This window comes from Falco naumanni, chromosome 15 (genome assembly GCF_017639655.2).
Source record: "Falco naumanni isolate bFalNau1 chromosome 15, bFalNau1.pat, whole genome shotgun sequence".
NCBI classification, from domain to species: domain Eukaryota; kingdom Metazoa; phylum Chordata; class Aves; order Falconiformes; family Falconidae; genus Falco; species Falco naumanni.
In genome coordinates this window covers 3075788-3099707 of record NC_054068.1, presented here as the reverse complement: position 1 = coordinate 3099707, position 23920 = coordinate 3075788, and the positions used below count along the sequence as shown (strand labels likewise).

At 58.8% G+C, this 23920-nt stretch overlaps 2 protein-coding genes and 1 long non-coding RNA gene across 7 annotated transcripts in view; 2 read left to right on the top strand and 1 right to left on the bottom strand.

Annotated features, from left to right (window-relative positions):
- Positions 1-1584: 1584 nt before the first annotated feature.
- LOC121097829 lies at positions 1585-7798 on the top strand. The gene is made up of 3 exons (XR_005831097.1): positions 1585-3884; positions 5384-5472; positions 6992-7798. It is a non-coding gene; the product is annotated as an uncharacterized LOC121097829 (long non-coding RNA).
- A 1370-nt stretch (positions 7799-9168) lies between these two features.
- Positions 9169-16826, top strand: GINS2 (GINS complex subunit 2). 3 transcript variants are annotated; one of them, XR_005831095.1, is made up of 6 exons: positions 9169-9337; positions 10681-10795; positions 11690-11789; positions 12856-12982; positions 13367-14984; positions 16514-16826. XR_005831095.1 is itself a non-coding variant. In XM_040615160.1 (5 exons), the coding sequence occupies exons 1-5, from the start codon at positions 9248-9250 to the stop codon at positions 13490-13492; spliced, it is 558 nt and encodes a 185-aa protein (XP_040471094.1). In that variant the 5' UTR covers positions 9169-9247; the 3' UTR covers positions 13493-16356. The 3 variants fall into 3 exon arrangements, 1 of the variants encoding a protein (XP_040471094.1); XR_005831094.1 differs by lacking the exon at positions 16514-16826 and adding an exon at positions 15987-16353; XM_040615160.1 differs by lacking the exon at positions 16514-16826 and having other exon boundaries at positions 13367-16356.
- GSE1 (Gse1 coiled-coil protein) overlaps positions 16598-23920 on the bottom strand; it is a 102101-nt gene continuing 94778 nt past the window's right edge. For 2 of the 3 annotated variants that reach the window (XM_040615157.1, XM_040615159.1), the window contains exons 10-17: positions 21936-22516; positions 21200-21312; positions 20461-20731; positions 20198-20320; positions 19691-20062; positions 18979-19257; positions 18438-18541; positions 16598-17361 (exon numbers count right to left, since the gene is read on the bottom strand). In XM_040615157.1, coding sequence (XP_040471091.1) covers positions 17227-17361; positions 18438-18541; positions 18979-19257; positions 19691-20062; positions 20198-20320; positions 20461-20731; positions 21200-21312; positions 21936-22516 — 1978 coding nt within the window. In that variant the 3' untranslated portion in view covers positions 16598-17226. The remainder of the gene's footprint in view (positions 17362-18437; positions 18542-18978; positions 19258-19690; positions 20063-20197; positions 20321-20460; positions 20732-21199; positions 21313-21935; positions 22517-23920) is intronic. The other variant, XM_040615158.1, reaches the window with a different exon arrangement.

Sequence of the window (23920 nt, the reverse complement as noted above, 5' to 3'; positions counted from 1 at the left end):
TTTTTATTTTTATTTTTTTTTACTGTCGCTTTTAGACCACATTTTCACCCAGCCTTCTCATCCAAAAGTGCACCCTAGCTGCGTATTTTCCTTTGGTTTTCAGCCGTCGCCCTGTGAAAGGCGGCAGACGCAGGTTCGGAGAGGACGGAGGCAGGTCACTGGTGGGGGTTTCCAGTAACGGGGCCACATGCAAGGTGACAGCGGTCCCCGCTCCTGCGTGGCTGTGCGCTGAGCTTGGTGCTTTGCAATCTGGCTGGAGCTGCGATGAGGGAGGCAGGGAAAGCTGCTCTTAAAAGATAGCCGGTAGGTGGGCTGGGGGTAACGGGCAACTCCTTGAGTGCTTCCAGGCAGCGCCGCACCGGCTGCAGCGTGGCAGCACTTTAGCTGGATGCGGGCAGGATCGGTGCCAGGCATGTCCCGGTCTGCGCAGCATCAGCCCATGAAGGCCAAGAGAAACAATGCAGCCCTTCCTAGAAATGCGCTCTGGAGCTTAAAAGATGGACCTAATTGAAAAAATGTATCAAGGCTGTACCAGGGGATAAAAGGGAAAGCTGAGCCGAGATTAACCTGGAGCTCAGCAAGCTGAGAAGTGCGGCAGCCGCGGCCAGGTCCCTAAGCCAATTCCCAGCCACGGCCTCCCAGCCGCCCGCTGAATCCATGCCCGGCAGGGAGGTGGTTTGCTCTGGATGCAGGTCTGGCAGGAGAGCCCAGCACGCTCTGGTTTTGTGCTTCAGGTATGTGCTCGCTTTCTGCTTTGCTCTCTACCCCCTGCCACAGCGGCTCCGGGCTCGCTGTTGGGTGTGCTGGGTGTTCTTCGGGGTGTTTTCTGCCTGCACGGTTCCTGCCGGTTGTTCGGTCTGCTGGTCCTGCCAAGAGCCTGTGCCTGGGGAATGCTGGAGCTGCTCCAGTTTCCCCAGAGCCTGCATCTTCAGCTGCTTCCTCGTGACATCCTCTTCCCTCCCCACACCTGGCATCCCCTCTGGGTATCGCTCGCCTGCCCTAGGTGGCTGCAGGGCTCTGGCAGGGACTTTCTTTTCCCCTCGCAGCACCTACTGCCTTGTTGCCACCTCCAGCTTCAGCAAGTCCCACGCACTGGCCCTGCAGCCCCCTTCTAGAGCCAGGCTGGGACCAGCCCTTTCCCCTGCTCGGGCCAGAAGAGACCTGGGACAGAAGAGGGGAGCAGGTGGCCTCGTTGCTCCAGCAGCACGGAGCCGGGGTGATGTGTCGCCTGCGTTAGCAAACCCTGGGACTCCATGACCCAGAAAGCTGCTTCCCCTCCCTCCTTTCTGAAACAAACCCAGGTGGTGTCAGCAGGAGCAGCCCGGCGGTGAGCTCCCTGGGCTCTGGTCTGCCCGGCCCTCCAGCAAAAGCTTTTCTTGTCGTCAGTTTGCAAAAACACATCCCTCTCCCTGCAGTTCCTCTGGTGTCTGGGAAGCCATGAGCTCACCCTGCCCTCCTCCTTCCAGGGCAGTTAGGAGGCTGCCCCCCATCCTCACCCCCTCCTCGGTGCTGCAGTTACCTGCACCAGGGCAGGATGGGGCGGGTGGGTTGGGGAGCACTGAGCCTGGGGGCAGGAGCAGCCCCACTGCCTAAGGGCCACAGCCAGAACTGGAAACCGGTCACCAACCACATCAGAGGACCGCCCAGCGTGGGTGCTTGGACTGGGGACAAGCCTGTCCCCACAGAGTAGAGGTGGCTCCATACTGACCCACCAAGGAAGCTTTGTGAGCCCATCCTCTTCCTCCCCCTGGCCAGCTGGCCCTTGGCTTTTGGTCGGTTGTCCTGATGTGATGCTTGGCGATTCACAGCCCCAGCCCTGTGATGGGCATTGGGAGCTGCTGGGAGGGATGCAGATCAGAGGTGAAGCTGCGTGGGGGTCTCACAGTGCCCCTGGAGAGGGGGTGTCTGGCCCATTGGGCTGCTTCTGCTCTTGGGACTGGGATCTGCCTAATGCTGGTCACCTGGTAGCGAGCGGGGCTCCGTGCCGGAGGGGCTCAGGGCCGTACCCAGCCACCTTGAGGTGGCCAACCCCCACCCTATGAGCCTGCCCAAGAGTGTCTTTGCTTCCCAGCCCGTGGGAAGGGGTATGCGATGCTGTGTTTGTGCCTATCCGGTGTCACCGCACCAGCTGGAGCAGTGCTGCAGCCCGCAGAGCTAACCACAGTTATTTTAGCAGGCTGATGTTTATGTTTACCTCCCCTGCTGCAGCAAGCCATCACTTTCGGTCACACGCAGGTTTTGCAATAACTGCTGCTCCGGGCCAGGCTAATTCCATCCCTCCTGGGTTTGGGGCCGTTTGTTCTCCCCCAGCAGCAGCAAACAGGTAGTTCTGGAGGGAGGTATCAAAATAGGTAATGTGGAGGGGGGAATTTCTGCTGCTCAGACTGGATTTGTGCTGCAGCGTCAGGGCTGCTGGTGTGGGGTTCCTGGCCCCATGAGGTGCTGCGTGCGCTGAAGCTGGGATAGGAACTGAAGAGACTGGGCTCTGGGTTGAACTTTGTCCCTAGTCCTCTTGGGAGTTTGCAGCTGAACGGGCAAAAAACCCACATGAACCAGTTACTTTGTCTGTTTTTCTGGTGCAACGCTGGAGCCATGGGTGGCAAACATCTCTGCCCTGGCCTCTGCCCAGGGCTGGTGCTGCAGCTGGGGCTGGAGCCTGCCCCTCGTGCTGTCTGCCCAACCCTTGAGCTTGAAGCTTTGCAATAACCCAGTGATTTGATGAATTGGAGTTGTCAGATCAGGAAGGAAATCAGCCCTTTCCACATTTGTGATTTTTCAGTAAATGTGGCAGGACCAGGCCAGCAGAAACTGGAGCAAAACCACCCTTTTCCCCTCCCTGCTCCTCTTTATGCCCGTCCCAGCAGAGTTTGGTCTCGTGCGTGGGGCTCTGATCTTGTCAGAGACCTCCCAAGCTCCTGGGATCCGTTCGCTCCGATCTCCGGGTGAAGTTCAAAGCTTTCCCTTCGTTCCTGCCTGCAGCCGTGGGGTGTTTAATGTGCAACTGGCATTCCCTGCACGCTGGTGCCCTGGATGTGAACCACTGCTTTTCAGCTCGGTCTGAAAAGGAGCCGTCTCAGGGCCTCGCCTCTTAATTGTGGAGGAGGTGAACATGAAAAAGCCTCTGGCTGCTTTTAACGCAGGCAAAGGCGGCTGCTCTACCAGAGGTAGAGCCTTTGCCCGGGGAATCCTCACAGCAGGGTGGTACCCAACCATGAGCTCTCACCCTGGGGATGGTGGGAAACGCTCTGCCTGGTGCTGTTCCCACTGCTGGGCTGCTTTTTGGGCTGGCAGGTCAGACGGGAAGGAGGAAAGACCCTTCCTGGAAGCTGGAGATGATGAAGATGCTCCCAGAGGCTGGGAGCATCACGCTCTCTAGACATTACAGCCTCAGGGATGCCGATGGGTTCTGTCAGAGCTGGGTGTAGGGGCGTCACAGCAAACTGATACTTGCCTTTCTAGGCATTTGGTAGCCCCTCCAATTGCTTGTAGGGATGCTTGGTGGTCCAGGGCTTCGGCTGCAGGCGAGGGGCACTGCTGCTCCTCTCTCTCAGCACCGGGCTGGGTTGTGCAGCGGGGTGAGAGTAAAGCAGCACTTCCTCATCACCCAAGGGCTTTGCTGGGCTTGGATGGGGCTGGAGGGGGGGGCTGGAGGGGAGGAGCCGGGACTCAGCTAACCTGATTAACCAGGTTAGAAATGAACCTTGCAAAAATCCAAGCCGTCTCGCTGCAACCTCCTCCCACCCTCCCAGGGCACGGCTGGTCCTGAGTGGGAGCCCCCCACCCAGCCTCACGGCCCCACTCCCCTCCTGCATCCAAGAGCAGCCAGGCGTGGTGGGGAGGTGGGATGCAACGGCCGGCATCGTGTCTCCGGCTCCCGGGACTGGGTAAGTGTCACCCCCTCGGAGCACCGCGGCCAGCTTTGGCCCCACTCTCCCTCCCCAGTGCACCCCCAGCCCCGCACGCCGGCTGAGCATCCCCCCTCCGCCGCAGCACGGATGCTGCTCTAGTGACGCTTGCGATGAGTGTCTGGGGGGGGTTGGAGCATGAACTCCTCAGGAATGCAAATACTTCTTGGCCTGGTGCTGGCAGGGGGGCAACTGAAGCCTCAGCAGCAGCCAAAAGGAATCCTGCTGAAACACCAGCAGCCAGGGGATTTCTCTACCCAGGCATCTCCCCCAGCACTGCAAGCAAGCAGTGCTGGTGTCTGGCCACAGGGCTAAGAACCAGCAGCGGTGGGGAGGGGTCTGCTGTGCCCTGCGAGGGCTTGGCCACAGGGGTCTGGTCCCAGAGGAGACCCCGTCCTGTGCCACGGGGCTGAGTGTCCCCAGCACAACCCTCCTCCAGCCCCGAGTGCCTGGGGTGGCTGGTGGTGTGAGCCACAGCAGGTGGCAAAACCCAGAGAATTTGCCTCAAAACAGGTTTCTTAATATTTGGGCAGCTGCCACAATAGCTGCAAAGGGGGAGTCCTGGGGAGGGGGGCTCTGCTCCCAGCCCTGGAACGGCTCCCCAGCCGTGGGGGTGTCAAGGCTCAGGATGCATGTGGGGAGCTGATAAAAAAAAGCAGAATTAAAACCAGTAGTGCAAGTCCCCGCTTCCCCTTGCTGGCTGCTGCCGGCCCACCTCAGAGCTGCTTGGAAAGACGAAGTAAAGCCGTGGTGGAGGTCAGGCAGAGGGAGCGGAGGACTTGGCTCTCTGCAGGCCCTGGAGCATGGAAGAACCAAAATGAGTCGCTGACCTCCATCCCAATAAGCTTTTCCCAGCAGCTGTGGACAGGAGGGATGCAGATTTCCCAGTAAAAGGATTTTTGCCCAGAATAATTTTGAGCATCATAAAAAAAGTGGTGTCCCACAATGGGAGTCATCCACCCAAAAGCTCTCGGGGCATCAGTGATGCCCAAACGGAGTAGGACGGCTTGTTTCCCAGCAGCGCATCCCCAACTGCCACCAGCTGCTCCGGCTGAGCCCCGAGAGATGCAGCCCCGGGTGCAATGCTGCAGCCGAGCATCCCTCGATTTCCTGCGTGTGGGCTTGGGGATTTCTCTGCAAGCACCGGTTGCCTTCAAAAATAACAGCCTGATTCATCCTGCTCATGACCTTATCTCCTGCAAGTATTTGCAATGGGACCCTGCAGCTGACCAGGTTCCTTCTCTGCCCTCTCAAAAAGTTCCTCCCAAAACTTGGCGGCTGAGATTGAGTCACTAAAAAGACATGACATCACTGGCGGTTTTTGCTACCGAGCAGCTCTGCTTCCTGTTATGCCCAGACGCCCAAAGAGAGACATATATATATACATGCGTGCATAGGTGCGTGCTTTCAGCCAGCGATCAAGTTCGCTCTCCTTCCTCCCAGCGTCGCTTCCCTCAACCCTTGCCTCTCTTTTGTAGTGCCAGCAGCGAGGACCAGCGGCGAGGCTGGAGAGCTGGGTCCTGCTAAGAGGATGAAAATATGGGGCTCAAGTTATCCTGCCTGAAAGGTAGGTTTGGGTGGGTGTCGGGGTCTCTCCTGTTTCATGGAGGCATCTGGGGAGTGGTTGTACATGGAGGAGCTTTAGGTGTTTCTGCCGTGGGCAGGACTGATGTGGTTTGGCATCCTGGTGGCTTTTAAACAAGTCCTACAGGTGACCTATTGCTCATGCATCACCCCAGAGCTCATTTCTCCGTCCCCTACCCCGGCCCCATAAAAACATAAGGGTCCTATCCTGCATCCTTTGCTCTGGAGAATCCTTGGGCTGATAGCATCCCTTAAGGAATCAGGTGGGGTTTCCTCAGAGGTGGGAAAGAGACAGCATGGATGTGATGCTCAGGATATGGATGGGATGCTTGGGGTGGGGTACCCCAGCTCCTGGCCTCTGGGCTGGCCCAAACATCCTTCATTGCTCCACTCTCCCCAGGGATATTCCAACCCAGGCACTTTCTACCCTGCTGCTTTCCCCCAACTTTAATTTTCTTAATGGAGTTAGGCTGGGGATGGCGGCAGTGATGTCTGCAGAGAGAGGAAAGCGGGAGCTTTTAATGCTCCTGGCCTCGCTGCGCTGGGTGAGCAGGGCGAAGGCTGGATATCGCATCTCCCATTAGCTCTGCGTCCCAGCACTGACCCCTGAGCAGCTCGTATTAATCATCCTTGGGGTCATTAAGGATGGCAGCTAATGAGCATCCCTCTCTGAGATGCAGAGCTGCCTCCTCCCTGGCTTTTCCCAAGCCCAAACCCTAAGTGAGGTGCTGGCTGGGAATGGCTTTGGATGCGTCATCAAAAAGGAGATCTGTGCCCCTGTGCCCCCTCCCTGTGTCAGTGATGCTGTGGGTGGGGCTGGTGGTGTGGGGTCTGGGGGATCTGGGGGTCCCACAGAACCCCTCAGCCCAACATGGTGTGACTGAAGAGGGGAAACTGAGGCAGCCAGGGTGTCCCTGTCCTGCCCCAAATCCCCAAATCCAGAACAGAGCCCCAGAATCCCCCCCCCCCCCCCCCCCCCGCCTCCAGACCCCTCTGACGAGCTTGGAGTCTCCAATAGAATAAAAGGTGCCCCCCCCTTTTCCAGCTCCCTTACATAAGGCAGGGCTTTATCCTTAATTAAAAAGAGATTAAAAATATCAGTGTCTGTCCCCTCCGGGCATTTTCCTGCTTGGGAAGAGCTGAAACCTCCCTGGCTGCTGCCTGCGCCGCGCGGGGCTTTTCTTCTGATTAAAAAAGCAGATTAAAGCGATCTGCTCCCCGGGGGGACGGGCAGGCGGTTGGGGGGTGGGGGGCTGCGGTATCCACCTCTATTGGACACCCCAAAATCCAGGGTGGAGAGGAGGTGCGAGGCTGCACCTGGCTGCTAGGTGTGTGTGTCTGTGTCTGTGTGTGTGTGTCTGTCTGTCTGTCTGTAGATTCTCTAGCGACTTGTAAGGGGTTGAGCCGGACATGGAGGAGGGCAGGGAGGTAGGGGATGCTGCAGCCCCACACCTGATCTTCTCCTCCACCCCCTCTCCCCTTGGTGCCCCCTCTTTCCGCAGGCTTGAAGACGTGCGTGAGCAGCGGGAACGGCAGTGACAGGAGCCCAGTGGCATCCCCGGGCGAGAAGCATCTGCACGTGCCCTCCATCATTGTCACGCCACCCACGCCCACGGGGACCATGCTGTCCCGCGAGGCCCGGCAGGCGGGGGGACCACCGCCCTGCAGCCAGTGCTGAGCACCGACCGGGCTGTGGGGGATGCCAGACGGGCAGGATTTGTCCCTGCTTCGCTGGGATGGAGCCACAGCTGCCAGGATGCGAATTGGGCAGATCCAGCAACCCAGGGCTGGCTGGGCACCCACCATACGGGTGGGTTTGGACACCAGTGACTGCTTTTTCTCTTTTTTGCTCAAATGACTGGGGAGGGGGCAGCACCCAGCGGCTCCTCTCCGGTGAATAAACCCCCCTGGGGCTCTGCACCCTTTGATTTGGCACCCGCCGCCTCCCTCGGGCTGTGCCAGCAGAGTGGTGGGTGGGTGTCCCCCTCAGTCCCCCCCATCACCACCACGCTGAAGCTGCCCTCGTGCTGACGGGTGGCCAAAAGCGGGGTGCACCCCGCCAGCCCCCACCTGGCCACCCAGATAGAAGGAACCAGTTGCAAACAGCACCAGAAAAATGAACTTGGTGTCGCCGTCGCCAGCAAGCCGGCCTCATGGCCCCGCCGGCTCGGCCGCATCCCGGGGAGGGAGCCGGAGGCGATGCTTCCCGGGGAACGGCGGCACCAGGAGCCGGCGGGAGAGGCGGGAGTGTGAAAGCAGATGGAAATTTAATTTTTTAATGACAGCAGCAGATGGCAAAAGACACGCAAGTGGAGTCGCAGTGTGGTGGAACCATTTATAGAGCGCCCGGCAGAGCTGCGGCACGTGCTGGCGGCACCATGGGGGCTGTGTGGCTAACGGATGGGGGGACAGGGTACCCTCCTCCTGCAGACCCCATGGGAGGTGGTCAGAGGGTCCCCGAGGCTTGGCCCCCCTACTCAGGTCCAGGGACAGCCCTAGGACAATCCTCACCCCAAGGATGGGGGTAACTCCCATGGGTGCCCTGGGGCTGAGCCCAAGGGGGCTGGGGGGGGGGGGGGCTGGGGAGAGCTGGCATCACCTGGGGGGGGGTCTGTTTCCATGGCGACCTGCAAGGCAGGCTGCAGCCCCCCTGAATCACCCAGGGCAGCTGGTGCTGGTGGCTTCAGCCACTTGGCTGGGCTGGATGTGAGCAGGTGGAGAGAGGGAGGGAGGAATGAAGTGATGGAGGGAGAGAGGGAGGGAGGGATGAAGGGATAGAGGGAGGGATTGAGGGAGGGATAGAGAGAGGAAGGGATGGAGGGAAAGAGGGAGGGAGAGAGAGATGAAGGGAAGGAGGGATGGATGGGGGGATGGATGGAAGGAGGTAGGTATGAAATTAAATGATGGAGGTAGAGAGGGAGGGAGGGAGGATGTGGCACATGGACAAACAGTAAGAGGAGGGCTGATTGCTGCTCTAAAGCATGGATGAGCGGATGGAGAATGAGTGGAGGCCTAGATGGGTGGGTGGGTGACTAGATCGGTGGGTGGAGGGATGGAGGCATCGGTGGGTGGATAAGGGTGAGGGATGGATGAGTGGATGAGTGGGTGGGCTGATGAGTGGAGGGAAAGGACGGTGGTTGATGGCAGGCCCCTGAGCTTGGCTGGCTGCCCAGGGACATGTGCGCAGGCGGGAGGCAGGGCTGGGGGGGGGGCACCCCGGGCCCCGGGGACACGCACCAACGGTGGCGAGAGCCCCACGCGAGTCCCCGCGGGGTGCTGCCGCTCCCGGCCGCCAGGGGGCGCCAGCGGCGGGCGCCGCGCACATGCGCAGAGGGCGAAGGGATGGGAGGGGGCGCTTTTGCCCCCGCGGCGCCCCGGCAACAAGTGCGGAGCGCTGATTGGCCGAGAGCCCCCCGGGGCGCACTGGGATTGGTCCCTCTGCGGCTGACCCAGACCTCCCCCAGCAGGGCCTGGCCTCGGGGCCGGAGGCGGAGCGCGGCGCGAGTAGAACAGCCAATCAGAAAGGGGTGCGCAATGATGACCAATGGCCGACCAGCGTCGTTCGCGAAAAGCCAATCAGCGTACTCCGAGCTGCTCCAGGCCCCGCCCCACACGGAGACCGCCAAAACGGCGGGAGGCGGGCCGCTGTGGGCGGGTCCTCTTCGCGGCCCAGCCAATCGCGAGGGCGGGCGCACGGCGGCGCCGGGCTCGTTTGGGGCCGGTTCGGGGCCGGCCCAGGCTCCCCTGTCGCGGCCGCCATGGAGCCGGCCGAGGTGGAGTTCCTGGCCGAGAAGGAGCTGGTGACGATCGTGCCCAACTTCAGCCTCGACCGGATCCATCTCATCGGGGTCGGCGGGGCCGGGGGGTGGGGACAGGCCTGGGGGAGGATCCCGGGGACAGAGGCTTAGGGGGAGCATGGGGGCAGACCTCAGGGCCTGGGGACAGGGCGTGGGGGGGCTTGGGGACAGACCTGGGGGCTTGGGGACAGGGCCTAGGGGGGACTTGGGGACAGGGCGTGGGGGGGCTTGGGGACAGACCTGGGGGCTTGGGGACAGGGCCTAGGGGGGATTTGGGGACAGGGCGTGGGTGCCTGGGGACAGGGCCTAGGGGGGGCCTGGGGACAGGGCCTAGGGGGGGCCTGGGGACAGGGCGTGGGGGGGCCTGGGGACAGGGCCTAGGGGGGGCCTGGGGACAGGGCGTGGGGGGGCCTGGGGACAGGGCGGGGGGGGGGGGGGGGGGGGCTTGGGGACAGGGCCCGGCGGGGACTGGGGGTAGGGACTTGGGGGACAGGGCCGGGAGGGCAGGGCCGGGGTGGGGGCTGGGGACAGGGACTTGGGGGATAGAGCCCAGGGAGATTGAGATCAGGGTCGGTGGGGGTTTACGGACAGGCCTTGGGGGCAGGAGGGATTAAGGTGTGGGGGATTGGGCCGAGGGGATTGGGATTGAGGGACAGGAGCTGGGGTCATCAGGGGACAGGGGCTGAGGGGATCGGGGGCAGGACGTTTGGGGGCAGGTGATAGGGGATGTGGGGCATGGGGAAGGAGCTGGAGGGATGGGGGGTCAGGTGTGATGGGGATGGAGGGATTAAAGGGGGACAGGGGCAGCGATGGGGCGGAGGGGGGAAGCAGGTTGGGACAGGAGGCAGGGCAGCCCCCCGGTGGTTTGGGAGGGGGCAGTGCTGTCCCCCACATCTCCGGTGCTTTTGCAGTGGGTGATGCAGCCCCTGGCACCTGGGCCTTGGCTGGGGGCTGGCAGGGGTGACCGGCTGCCCTGGGTGCTGAGCCACCAGCCGAGGGGGGCCAGGATCTGGTGTTGGTGTTCACACGAAATGTGCTGGTGGTGCATGCTGTGCTCCACTGCCACCCGCCTCTGAAAACACCTCGCTCTGAGCCCAGGGGGTTGCATTTCCAAGACAGATGTAATTTCTGACTATAACTTCTGTGAAATGCTTTGAAATAGAAAATGCACTGGAAACGTTAGTTATTACTTCTCAAGGGAGAGGAGGAAAAGTCTGAGAGCAAGAATTATGGGAAGCGAGAGGAGCAAATTCAGAAGCTATTTGACTCGGGCTTTTCAGAATCCTCTGGAAACCTGTGCTCTCTAGAGATGGCCAAGGCCAGATTAGCAGACAAATTCTGCAGTGTCCAAGCCCTCACTGCTGCCTTACTTTCATCTTCAATTCATCTTCCAGGGAGATCTGGGTCCTTTCAATCCTGGCTTGCCGGTGGAAGTGCCTGTCTGGTTGGCCATTAATCTGAAGCAGAGGCAGAAGTGTCGGCTCATTCCTCCAGAATGGATGGATGTTGGTAAGGATGGTGGCATCAGCCCTGGGCTTCAGTTGGTGCAGCAGAAACATGAAGTTAACAAAAAATCTCTGGTTTTCAGCATTAGCGGGAAGCTTAATTCGACAAACACAAGGTAACTCTGAGAGAAGGATCTAATGTTCCACCACCGGAGTGCTTTATATTTACAGGAGATGTAATCTTTCCAGTTAAGTCAGGTATTTAACTTCTGTTCCTCTGATGAGGAAGAAGAACAAGGGTTAGATTGAATCCCCAGCCCTGATGCTCATCTCCAGCAGTAGTCACTGGTCTTCTGAGCAGCACTTGCATCTCTCGCAAGACTTGCTCAGAAAGAGCTCTGGGGACCTTGGATGACACTCTGTGAGGAGGGAAACCTTGGAGAGCATATATGTATGTTAATCACCAGTTCATTCACTCCATGAAATAATTTTCCTCGAGGGCATTGGAAATGGGAAGTCGTCTCACTCTCTAAAAAGTGAGAATCGTGGCACCCTCCCTTTTGTCATCTCGAGGGAAGCTGGGAAAGAGAAGGTAAACAGTGGAGCTGCAGTAAGAGGGAAAGTGCACCAAGCATCCTGCTTTATTCATTCAAGGGCACAAACGCTAATTAGAGCAAGTGCTTTGTTGGTGAATGGAACACCTCCCAACAGGTGATGAGTTTGGGGGTCAAACTGGTGTGGATCCAGCCTCCCAGCATGGTGTGCTGTGTGGCTTCGATGTCCCTGTTAGCATCCTTGTGTGCTTTGTTACAGAAGCCTTTTACTGTCTGCATGTTGGTTCCAGCTTGAACACAGAGTCGGTCCTACAGAAACAGCGCGTGGGTTTTCCTGGGGGCTAAAAATGTGCCTAGGGCATTGAAAGTCTGGCAATGCCTGACCATTCCTGGTTGTATTTTAGAAAAACTGGAGGAAATCCGGGACCAGGAACGTAAAGAGGACACCTTCACTCCGATGCCCAGTCCTTATTATATGGAACTCACAAAGCTGCTGTTAAACTAGTAAGTAGGAAATGTATTGTAACAGTTTCCGCCCGAGTACATACTGGCATAGACAATTTTTCAAGCTTTCGTTGGCAGCAACCCCAGAGGGCGGTGGGAAAGTGAGAGTTAATGGAGGTTTATTTCACAGCGTGCCAAGATCTCATTGCAGCAGTTTTCTCATGGTAACTTTGCATTTCAGTAACTTGGGGATTGCTTGTTCTGTGGCCTGATAATTGGGGCTGTGCCGCTTTATTGAGCGGCAGCTAAGCGTAGAGGCCTTGAGGATCGGCAACACGTTCCGTGCCTGCAATCTGTTCAGCAGCCTGAACCCTCCAGGCTTCTTCCTTGGCTCTCCTTCAGGAGGAAAGCTCCTCTTTCCTCGGCCTGAGAAGCAGGAGACCGGGGATATTCCAAGTCTGAACTCCTGCCTGTTGAGGCATTTCACTTGTAAAATGTGCTGGCTGGTATTTTTCCTAGCGCAGGCTCTTCTGACTTTAAGCCCTCTATTACGGCGGGGTGGTCATTTAAGCACTGGCTTTTCCTCTGGAGATGACGCTCTTGGCGTGCGGCTCCTTCCCTCACGCTAGAATAACCCTGACAGCTCTGTCCATGTGAATTGATCTGATCTCTCGAGGTCCTTATGGCAGTGCTGAATTGCCTTAATGGGAGGATGTGGCACAGCTCGTACAGTCCTTTCAACTTAATACTCTGATAGAGCCACGAGAGCACAGAGCCGGGGCTCTAATCGCAGCCGAGTCCTTTCAATTCCCTGGCTGCCTGTGAGTTTGGCCGGGTTATTGGCCCTCCGTGTACCTCGTACCAGCTGGGCAATTAAAGAGCAGAAGGATTCTAGTGAGAACCAGATGCTGCATCAGAGCTGAGCATTCCTGGGTAAATAAACTATCCCAGAAATCCCAGCAGCAGAAGTACCAGGCTGGATTTTAATGTTGAGTTGCAGGTTTTTTTCTCTGTAGCAAACTGTTCTGCTTATGCCTCGGAGGGCTGAAGAACTGCCAACATTACTTACACCGGTGACATAACGTACGAGTCCCTCACAGCCTGTTCTGATCCTCTCCTCCTCCAGTGCCTCAGACAACATCCCCAAAGCCGACGAGATTCGAACGCTGGTGAAGGATACCTGGGACACCCGGGTGGCCAAGCTGCGGCTGTCTGCGGACAGCTTCGTCAGGCAGCAGGAAGCTCACGCCAAGGTGCGGCGGGGACGCGCGGGGCGAGGTTTGCCAGCTCCGTGCTGGGAGGCTTCCAGATGCCGTGCGATTGTGTGGGCTTGTGACTGATGAGAGCTGCTCGTGAAAATGCTGGTTGGGGCATGTTTTTCCTGGGTTGTGGGTATGTCAGTTGGGATCTAAAGCCATATGCTGAAACCTTGCTTTATGGGCTGGTTGCAGCTCCCCGTGCCTTATGGAAATAGCGCTCTTGTTGCTCGTGTGCTTCTCTTGACTGGGGGTGGCAGCTGGGCCAGTCCCTTGGGGTGTCACCGAAGGAAAAGTGCGGGCTGCAGAGCTGCTTTCAGAGTTCCTTGTCCTCCACTGCAACAGGGCTGTCTCCCCACATTCTGTTGTTTTCTCTTTTAGCTAGATAACTTAACCTTGATGGAGATCAACACAACCGGGACTTTCCTTACTCAAGCCTTAGATCACATGTACAAGCTCCGGACTAACCTTCAGCCTGGTGAGAGTGCTCAGTCCCAGGATTTCTGAGGTACTAGCCAGGCCGGCCCCCAAACCTCTGAGGAGAGGGCAGTGGAAAGGAGCAGGCTCCCTCCTCACCTCCATCTGGCCAGCTTCCACCTCCCTGCGCAGATCTCCTGAAGCCACCCAAGCCTGCAGCCCCTCCTCGGCACACGGGCTGTGGTTCCCCTTCGGTGTGTGTGCAGGCAGGGGAGGGAGCAGGCGGCTGGGAACCGCTCCAGAGCTGCCAGTGGCCCAGGAGCATCCCTGTACGGCAGCTCCTACGTGCTCCCTCTTTGCAGAGGTGGGCCTCTCTCTTGGATTCGGAGATCTGCTTGCTGCAGGTGGTGGCTTGCCAGCACTAGGCTGCTGTCTAATGATGTCAGGCAAATCTCTCCACCCTGGAGAGTGTGGGTGTACTTCATAGAGGGAACTTCTGAGGGCAGCACAGGCCACACACTGGCTTGAAAGCAATAAATTTCTAGGCGGTGCTTCGCCATGAATTTTCTCAGAGCCTTGAAAAGGGGGAAGATGTGCTGGCAATGAGAGGTGTCTGCTACTCTGCTGGGGAGATCAGCTGGGAAGCAGATCCATCTGCTCTTTGGAGAAGGACAAAAGGAAATTATTTTCCCTCTCCAAAGCCAGGCTGTCTTGTAATATCGTATGTCTGACTTTTTTTTTTTAAAATATATAAATCTGAAACTGTGTGTATAAAAAATAAAGTAGTTTTTTTAAAATTGCAGCTGAGTGAACGGCATCAAATTAGTCACCCTGTTCTGTCGCACGCTGTGCATCAAGCATACGTGGGTTAAACAATGCTTGGAAAAACCCGCAGCTCTCCTCCTTTGGCTCCAGCCCCGTTCTCCTGCGGCAGACCGACAGGCAAGGGCAGGATCCTCGCCGGCGTCGGGCTGCGTTGATGGCAGACGTAATTATTACGGGCGAGGGGGAAATGCCGGCTCAAACCCAACGGCGGCAAGCCGCGAGCGGTGCCCTTCCCCGAGCATCTGGGCCAGCCTCCGTGCAGCTCCTGCCTGCCATCTGTGCCCTGCCTGCCTCGCTGCTTCCCTCAGCACTGCCTGCAGCGGCCAGGGCTGCGACCAAAGGGCTCGGACAAGGTGGCAGCGGCAGGAGCTGCTCGCGGTGAGGCTGGGGGATGCTCGAGGCTGGGGGATGCTTGGAGCAGGGCTGACTTCCCATGGCCAGTGGGGGAGAAAGAATCCTTTGCCGTCATTGTGGAAGAGTTTATTTTTTTTGGATGTTTTCAGAAATTACAGCAATATATTCATAAATACCTAATTACTACATTCAACAAATAATATATTACATTACAATTAATTCAAACAAGTACACTTAGAACATGTTTAGGGTTTGGGTTTTTTTTTTTTCTCCTTTTTGGGTTTTTTGTTTTGTTTTGTTTTCTTTCACAGCATCTAAACTGCCCCCAGCAGGCTCTGCCTTCCTTTCCCTCCTCGCAGCCCTCCCAGGCTCTGGCGCAGCTGCTCCAGCAATTCTGCATGGGGTACGTACAGACACAACTGCTTGCCATGGCCTCGGGGGGAATAATGCTGAGAAATTGGTCCAAAAAACATGATTATGGGCTGGTGAGGGGGGAAAGTCTCAGCACAGGAGCTGCTACGAAGCAAGGCTACATCCCAGCCAGGCTCCTACCCGCAGCCTCATCACGGCACGGTGGCGGCAAGGGATAAATTGCCGCTGATTTTCTAGCCCTGGCTTCTTCCCCCCCCCCCCCCCGCCCCCAACCCCAGCACACGGGAAGGGAAAAAGCGAGACGAGCAGCAAGCATATTTTGCCGTGTTAAAATTCATTGTGAAGCCTGGAGTTGGCAGCGGCTAGGCCAGAGGCTGGCGATGCAATTGGGGATTTAAAAAAGATTAAACTAATTTCTGTCACAAGGGCATTTTGCTTTTTAATCTTGCACAGCTTTTTTTTTGGTGAAGCCAATGGGAGACTGGGGAGCTGGCGGGGGGGGTGGTGTTAATGCTTTCTTTGAGAGTGCAACAAGGGAATTTAAAGCAGAAAGCAGAGGTCACCTTTTCCCGTAGACGTGAGCTTGTCTTGTGGTGAATTAAAAAAAAATAATAAATAATTGTAAAAATAATAATAATAAAAAAAATACAAAACCTCCCTGGGGAGTTGGGGCACACAATGATTACAAAGTGGCTAAAAATGGCACCTTGTGGCACCAAGCCTGAACCTGCCACCCTGGCCCGGCGCTGCCATTGTGCTTCACCGCGGCACTGCCAGCAGCGAGCCTCAGGCAGCCCCTGCCCGCCGGCGGGCACCGGGGATGGGCAGGGAGAGCTTGACCTGGCTTGGCCCTGTGGTGCCACCAACCCCAACCCCATGGGCAAAGCTCGGCTACCCCTGCCCCAACTGCCTTAGCACCACTCTGATTGTCTTGGGTGTTTTGGGGGGGACATGACAAGGACCCCCTAGGGCCACCCATCCCCAAACCCTCCAGCCCTCTCGGCGCAATTGCTTTGTATTTTTAATTTGGCAGATGGGAGCCCACACAAGGCTGAGAAACCACCCGGCACTGTGACACCCACAGCTGCCCAGATGGGCCAGAAAAAGATCCAGAAACAAAAAAACCAAAAAGGGTAAAAAAAAAAAAACCAAACCAAACCCAAACCCCAGGAGGAGGAGGGTGGTGGAAGGGCTCAGCTCCAGGTTCCCAAGGGGCTGGTGGTAGGACAGCACCTGCCCCACTGGAAAAGGGGATTTATTTTCCCTGTTTTAAAATTCTTCTAAAACAATATCTTTTCTGTCCTGACCAGCAGCAGTACAAACACTAAAAGCAACTTAATCCTTTTGCCAAAAAAAAGAAAATAAGAGGGAGGCAGAAAGGGGGGGGGGAAGGGGAAAAAAAAGCAAAAAAAAAAGCAGAAACATATTAAAAAAAAGGCAAGCTTTTTATAACAATAATTAAAGTAATAAAAACATACAAAACTTTTCCTTTTTTTAATATATATACACAATACAAGGCTGAAGCACCTTTTTTTTTTTACTTTTAAATTGCAAAACCAGGGTGAATGGCTCTGACAAGGTACCCCCGCTGGGGCCCACCACCAGCGCGTCTCTGCCCCTTACCCCCAAACAGGAACAAAAAGGTACCTTCAACCAGTTTATTGACTTTATTGTTTTATAGCGAAGTGCATTTCCAGTGGAAAGCCCCGGGGGGTGGAGGGAAGGCTCCCAGTGCCATGGCAGGGGGGCTCGGCCGCTGCTGGCCAGCCATCCTGCACCCAGCCCCACAGGGCTCCTCCGGCTTTAGTGTTGGTGGAGTCTTTAATTGTAATTAAAAAAAAAAAAACAAAAAAAAACCAAAAAAAAACCAACCCCACCCCCCCCCAAAAAAAATAATAAAAAAAATAAACCCAACAAAAAATGAGCATTATAAAGTGTGGGTGGGTGGAGGGGGGCCGCAGCACCCTGCCCCCGGGAGGAGAGCCTGAGCCGGGCTGGCGGTTGCTCGCAGAGGGCCAGCAGCCAGTGGGGGGTGGGAGGGGATGGGATGGGGGCTGCTCGCCGGTCGGGTGGGCTCCCCTCCCGGCTCCCGTGCTCCTTTGCTTCATGCATGGCACATTCTCCGTTTTTGTTGTTTGTTGGTTTCTTTTTTTTTTTTTTTTTTCATTTTATTTTTTTTAGCTTCAAACCTCCCAGTGAAAAATATTAAATATTCAAGGTAATAAAATAGATTATTATTTCTAGACTATATGTTCGGCCTAGCCCAAGGAGCGTCACCTGGGATACCCCTTGAAATAACCCCTAGACCACTGCATTGCAGGCAAGGCAAGGCACTTCCGCAGGTGATCCAGCTCGGCTTGCAGGCGCTCGCGCTCCGAGACCATCTTCTGCTTCTGGGTCCTTAATTCCTGCAGGCAGCCGAGGGGGAGAAGACAGTCAGGGCAGGCAGCGGGGCAGCCACCAGGCCAGGGGTGCAGGGGTGGGATCGCTCCTGGGGTGCTGGTCTCGCCTGGGTGGCCCATGGGGGATGTGGGGTGCCTGTGCGGTGGCATAGGGTGGGGGGCACTGGAAGGGACAGGGAGGGGACACTGCAAGGGACTGGTACTGCAGGAGGATGGGACACTGCAAGGGATGGACAGTGCAGGAGAACGGGACACTGCAAGGGACGGGGAGGGGACACTGCAAGGGACTGGTACTGCAGGAGGATGGGACACTGTAAGGGACGGGGAGGGGACACTGCAAGGGACTGGTACTGCAGGAGGATGGGGCACTGCAAGGGACGGGGAGGGGACACTGCAAGGGACTGGTACTGCAGGAGGATGGGACACTGCAAGGGACTGGTACTGCAGGAGGATGGGACACTGCAAGGGATGGACAGTGCAGGAGAACGGGGCACTGCAAGGGACAGGGAGGGGACACTGCAAGGGACTGGTACTGCAGGAGGATGGGACACTGCAAGGGATGGACAGTGCAGGAGAACGGGACACTGCAAGGGACGGGGAGGGGACACTGCAAGGGACTGGTATTGCAGGAGGATGGGACACTGCAAGGGATGGACAGTGCAGGAGAACGGGGCACTGCAAGGGACGGGGAGGGGACACTGCAAGGGACTGGTACTGCAGGAGGATGGGACACTGCAAGGGATGGACAGTGCAGGAGAACGGGGCACCGCAAGGGACGGGGAGGGGACACTGCAAGGGACTGGTACTGCAGGAGGATGGGACACTGCAAGGGATGGACAGTGCAGGAGAACGGGGCACTGCAAGGGACAGGGAGGGGACACTGCAAGGGACTGGTACTGCAGGAGGATGGGACACTGCAAGGGATGGACATTGCAGGAGAACGGGGCACTGCAAGGGACGGGGAGGGGACACTGCAAGGGACTGGTACTGCAGGAGGATGGGACACAGCACAGGTATTGCAGAGGGACGGGGCACTGCAAGGGACGGGTGCGCTAGAGGCGGACAGGGTGCGCGGTACTCACCGCCATGCTGTGCGAAAGCTGCTCTGCCGTCAGGCTCAGGCTGTAGTGCTGGGCCTCCAGCCGCCGGCACTGGGTCTGCAGCACTTGGCGCTCCAGGTTTTGTTCTGTAAGGCCCAGAGGAGAGGGGCTGAGCACCGGCTCCTCCGGCGCAGGACCGTGCCCGAGCACCGGCATGTCACTGCGGAGGATGCCAGCCCGGCACAAGGCTCTGCCCAGCCAGCAGCCATCGCCTCCAGCATCCCTGCACATCCCCTGCGCTGCCCGCGAGGAACCTGCGAGGTTCCTCCCGCTGGGAGGGCTTTGGGCAGCTGTGAATACATGAATTGTTCACTTATATATCCATTTTCACCAGTGCCTGTTGCTTTTGTGCTGCTCCTGCAGTTCTGGGGAGCCACCGGTGCTTCCCCAGCCTGTCCCAGCAGGAGCTGGAGATGCCTGGTTAGGGAACGGAGTGGTTTCACCCGGGGAAACTGAGGCACGAAGTGGGGGTTTACCCTCCCTGCCCCTGCCCTGACACACACCCACCACCACCATCCCCTACCTTCTATATGTTCCTGGTAAGCTTCAAAAATTGCCTCAATCCCTTGCCACTTGGGCCTGGGGTACTCTTCCTCTTCTTCCTCCTCCTCCTCCTCTTCCTCTTCCTCAGAGGCCGAGTCGTGGGGCAGTGGGGGCAGCGCCCGGTGGGGCAGTGGCCCCTCGGCTGTGCCGTTGTGCGGGGGGGCGGCCAGGCGGCTGGTCGCCTGCAGCTCAGGGATGTTGTAGTGGATGGAGGCATCAAGCTTGTGGTTCTGCTCTGCCGTCAGCGCCGTCGTCCCCCCTGCAGGCACCAAGCATCAGCCCCCTGCCCACTCCCCGTGCCCCCCGCCTGCTCCCTGCATACCCCACCCTAATGCTACCCTCCCCGAGACTGCATCAAGAAAGATGCTCCCCTCAAGGTATTAATCTCCTCCCACCTCTGGGCCCTTTTTGGGGGGCTGCAGCATCTTCTGTGGGTTTTCTTCATCCCCTGCCCACTGGAGTAACTTTATTTTCCTCACTCACTGAAATGAGCTGGGGGGAACAGAGCTGTATTATCCCAGCACCTTACTTTTAGCTTTACCAATAAGCTGGGATGCTCCAGCAACAAGGTTGCCAGTGAATTTTGCACCCTCAGCGGTGCCAGACCCCAGCTGGGGGACAAAGGGGTCTCCTATCCCACAGGGATGCTAGCCCAGTGGTACCCAGCCTGCTTCCCGCATCCCTGCCGTTACCTTTGTGCTTCTGCAACGCCTTCTGGGTGGACTGCAGCACCGACTCGTGGAACTGGTGGGCGAACTCCTCGGCAATGAAGGGCTCCCAGGGCTTGCTCTTGCCATTCATGCTGTGAGACAGTGGCACTGGGATGTCCTTGGGGAGGGGACCCCTGACGTAGCTGAGGATGCTCAGTGCCTTCTTCCCAGGGTGCCCATCGCTCAGCCGGGGCTTCTCTGCCGGCATGGTGGCCAATTCTTTAGCCCTCGGCAGCTCCTGGGGTCTCAGCTGGTCTAACCTGCCGGGTTCCACCGTCTTCTGCACCTCTGGCACGGAGACAGCGATGCCCACGGGTTTATCTGGATCCAGCAGGAGTGGCGGCACCGGTGGCTCTTTGGGCACAGGAGGAGCAGTCAGCTGCAGTCGGGGCTGCGTGCCCCCGGCAAGGCAAAGCTGAGCCCCCCATCCCGCCGGGCAGGGGATGCTCCCGGCCAGCCGAGAGCCAGGGAAGGATGAGGCATGCTTACCAGTGGTGTGGCCACTGGGGCTGTCCCGCGGGGAGCTCTTCACCACCACGGCGGCCGGCGTGGTCTTCTGCTTCATGGCCTGGAGCATCTCCACCAGCTTCTCCTTGTCTGCAGCATGGGAAGCTGAGGTTTAGTGTAGCCTCTGCTCAGCAGAGCAAGCTCACGGCCCCAGACAGGACCCCTCCGTGGCACCCCCCAAACCAGGCAGTGGGGACCCCCTAAGCCAGGGCTGGGCCAAAGCGTGCGCGGGGCATGGCTGTTACCTTTCCTCTTCTCAGCACTGATGTGTGTGAGGTTGAAGATGGTGAGGAAGCGCTTCTTCTCCTCGAAGTTGGGACTGTTGTTCATCTCGTCAGGGCTGTACCGGGTGGAGAGTGGGAGGCGTGGGGAGGGCGTGCGGCGCTTGCTCTGCACCGTTGGTGGCGAGGGGCTCCTCTCCCGCAGCATCCGCCGGCGTTTGCGCCGTTTCTGGCTCAGCAATTCCTCCTTCTGCTGCTGCGTGGTGAGGCCGAAGAGCTGCAGGAACTCCAGCTTCTGGGGCACCGAGGGGGAGAGCAGAGCAGGGTGACCCCTGGACCTAGTTTCCATCCCCATCTCCATCCTCATCCTAATCCCCACTCCATCCCCCTTCTCCATATCTCCATCCTCATCCCCATCCCCATCTTGGTCTCCATCCCTATCCCTGTATCTCCATCCCCATCCTCATCTTCATCCTGATCTCCACGCCCATCCTCAGCCCAATCCCCACACCCATCCTCAGCCCAATCCCCATTCTCCATCCCTGTCCCCATCCTCCTCCCAATCGCCACCCTTACCCCCATATCTCCATACCCATCCCAAACCCCATTCCTGTCCCCATCTCCATTCCCACCCCCATCCCTAAACCCCTGGTGCCTCTGCAGCCAGATTGTGGTTGCACCGCAGCGCAGGGACCTGGTGCCTGAGGAGGGGCTGCTCCCCTGGAGGACAGAGGGGACAGGGGACAGCAAGGGACAGCAGTACCTCAGAGGATGTGTCCAGCTTCAGCGGGGGCTGCTCGGCCACGCAGCGGAGATGGGCCCGCACCTCCTCCTCATCGCTGTCGTCGCAGGAGTCGTCCAGGTCGTAGTAGTAACCTGGGGATGGGGAGAGCTGGTGTGAGACTGGGGAGACCATGGGGACCTGCTGGGACCCCGCTGGGGACAGATGCAGCAGGGTGCCAGTGCAATGAGGCAGGATACTGCGGGAGGAGCAGTGGGGGTCCAGCGGGGGTCCCAGCGGGGCAGGGGGTGTAACCCAACAGAGCCCGGCCCCCCTCCACCAGCTGTGGGACCCTGGAGGGCATCGCCCACCCCCGGGTCCCCGCTCAGCATTGCTCTGGGCCGGGTGGCAGGGGCTCGGCAGGCGGGTTAATGGGGCACGGCTCTGGGGAGGCTGCGGCTGAGCCCCCAGCCCTGCCGGAGGGGGTATGGCAATGCCTGCCCCGCCCCCCCCCCAAGCGCTCCGTCTCCTCACTGCTGTTCTTATCCATGCTCGCACAGTCCCATTAATATTTAAAGGCCGCTTATTAGCCTCAGTTCATCATTTATTAATTGGGCATGTCTAGAGCAGAGGATTTACCGAGCCGCTCAGCTTGCGGGAGCATTTGCATTGCAGGCTGCCGGCATCCCCAGGAGACTCGCCGGCTGCCCCCACCCACCACCAGGTCCCAGTGCCGGGGCAGGGGGGTCCCCAGCACGGTGCAAACCCAGCACCTCACCTTTCTCACGGGCCTCCCGCCGCCGGCGCTCCTCCAGGTCGAGTTTGCTGACCAGCCTGCGGTGCTGCTGCACGAACTCGTCGTAGATGTACATGGGGTCCTGCGCACGGGGTGGGGGGGGTCGGTATGGGGAGCTGGGCTTGGTGGCCTCGGTGAAGGGGGCGGCTGGGGGTCTTTGCTGGCTCAGGATGCTCTGCGTGGACTTCTCCAGCTCAGTTAGGAAGGGGGTGTGGGTGAAGCCCCCATGCTCTGGGGCACCGGGCTCCCGTCCTGGTGGGTATTTCTCCAGAGCATCCCTCTTCCTCGGTCCCTCCTCCAGCTTCTCAGGGCAGAAGACCCTCTCCACCTTCACCAGTGGGATGCCCTGACGGCTGGGCTCGAAGGGGGCTGGGTGGCCATGGAGGGCGTGGGGCTCAGGGAGGCGCCGGGGGGGCTCGGGGGCGCTCTCCATCAGCGAGACAGGGTTCCAGAGGGATGTGGCGACAGGGTGGTGCTGGGGCTTGGGGGAGATGAGTGGTGGGGGTCCGCCGAAGTGCTGACCCGGTTCCCGGACACTCGGCTCGTGGCGGTTCGATCCCGACCTGAGGGGAAAGGAGAGGACCGGAGAGGTGAGGGGCCAGCACTGATGCCAGAGAGCCGGCTGCACCCTGGCACTGAGCTGCTTTTGAGGGAGAAACGCACGGGTTAGGGCCGCCTGGCGGGGTTTGGGTTTGCGTATGCGGGGCTGCCACAGCCATCCCCTCCTGTGCCACTGCCCTGAAGGACAGCGGACAGGGTTAAGCCTGCTCCCGGGTAGGCTGAGCAGGGATGTGGCTGCATCCCTGGGGCACCAGGCAGGGGACTCCGGGCTCAACCCCCACCCCCACCCTGGCGCTGCCCGTCATGGGGACAAGAGAACCACCAGCCCTGGCACAACCCTGCTCCCCCAGCAGCAAGGGCAGTGCCCCGGTGCAATCCTCCTCCAACAGCCGGCGACAGCGCCAGCCCGTTAGTGGGATAAATATTTCATGCGCCCAAGCTGTGCATTTAACGCTTTTCCGCTCCGGTGCCCCAGACCTCTGTGCACAGAGCAGCAAGTTCAGCCCTGTGTTGCCATCACCACCCCGGCACCGTGTCCCCACCGGTGGGAAGCACCGCCTGCCTTGCTGGGGGTCGGTCCCTCTCCCCACTGCCTGTGGGCAGCCCCGGGGTGGGGGTGAGGATGGGTATCCCCCAGCTGCAGGTGTTCCGGGTGACCTTGCTCTCTCCTCTCTGGTTTGGGGTGGGAGGAACGAACGGATGGGGAAGGGAGACTGCGGCAGACACTCGCCTTTGTGCCACCCCACAATCCGCTGCTTATTATCCTTGATGAGCTGCGCTAATCCCCTGGATACCCAAAAATAACAAAGGGAGCCAGCAGCAGAGCTGGCTGGATGAGCCTGCACTGCTTAAGCACTCGGCAACGGGGCCGAGCAAGCCCCTGTCAATCAGGGGGTGCAGGCACGCTCCCCTGCTCCCCACAAAAAGCGCCTGGGTTTGGGGCAGACGCTTCCCCCCCAACACAGGGCATCCCACCGCCTGGGTCCGCTGCACAGGGGGGAGCTGCAATTAGCAGTGCCGGGTGCCTGGGCAGCACCTGGCTGCTCGCCGCTGGCCCCCAGCCACCTCCTGGGCTCGTCGCCTGCCGATGCGCAGATGTCGGGCACCGGCAACGCCTGGCATTGCCAACGCAGCCGGCCTGGCTGGCACCGCGTGATGGGGACCTGCTGGTGCCGGCCAAGCACAGCGGCTTCTGCTCACGGGGATGTGCAACGAGCGAGGGGCACAGCTACAGCACGCCGGCTACCTAGTGCGGGGGCCAGAGCCGGCTAATGGGGCAGGCACAGCCACAGGGAGACAGTGGAAAACCCTATAGATATTACAGCAGGGATGGCTGCAACATGGGAAAACACAACTTGGTTTCAGGGGGAAGCTCCATCCCTGGAGTGGGGCAGGCAACATCCCTA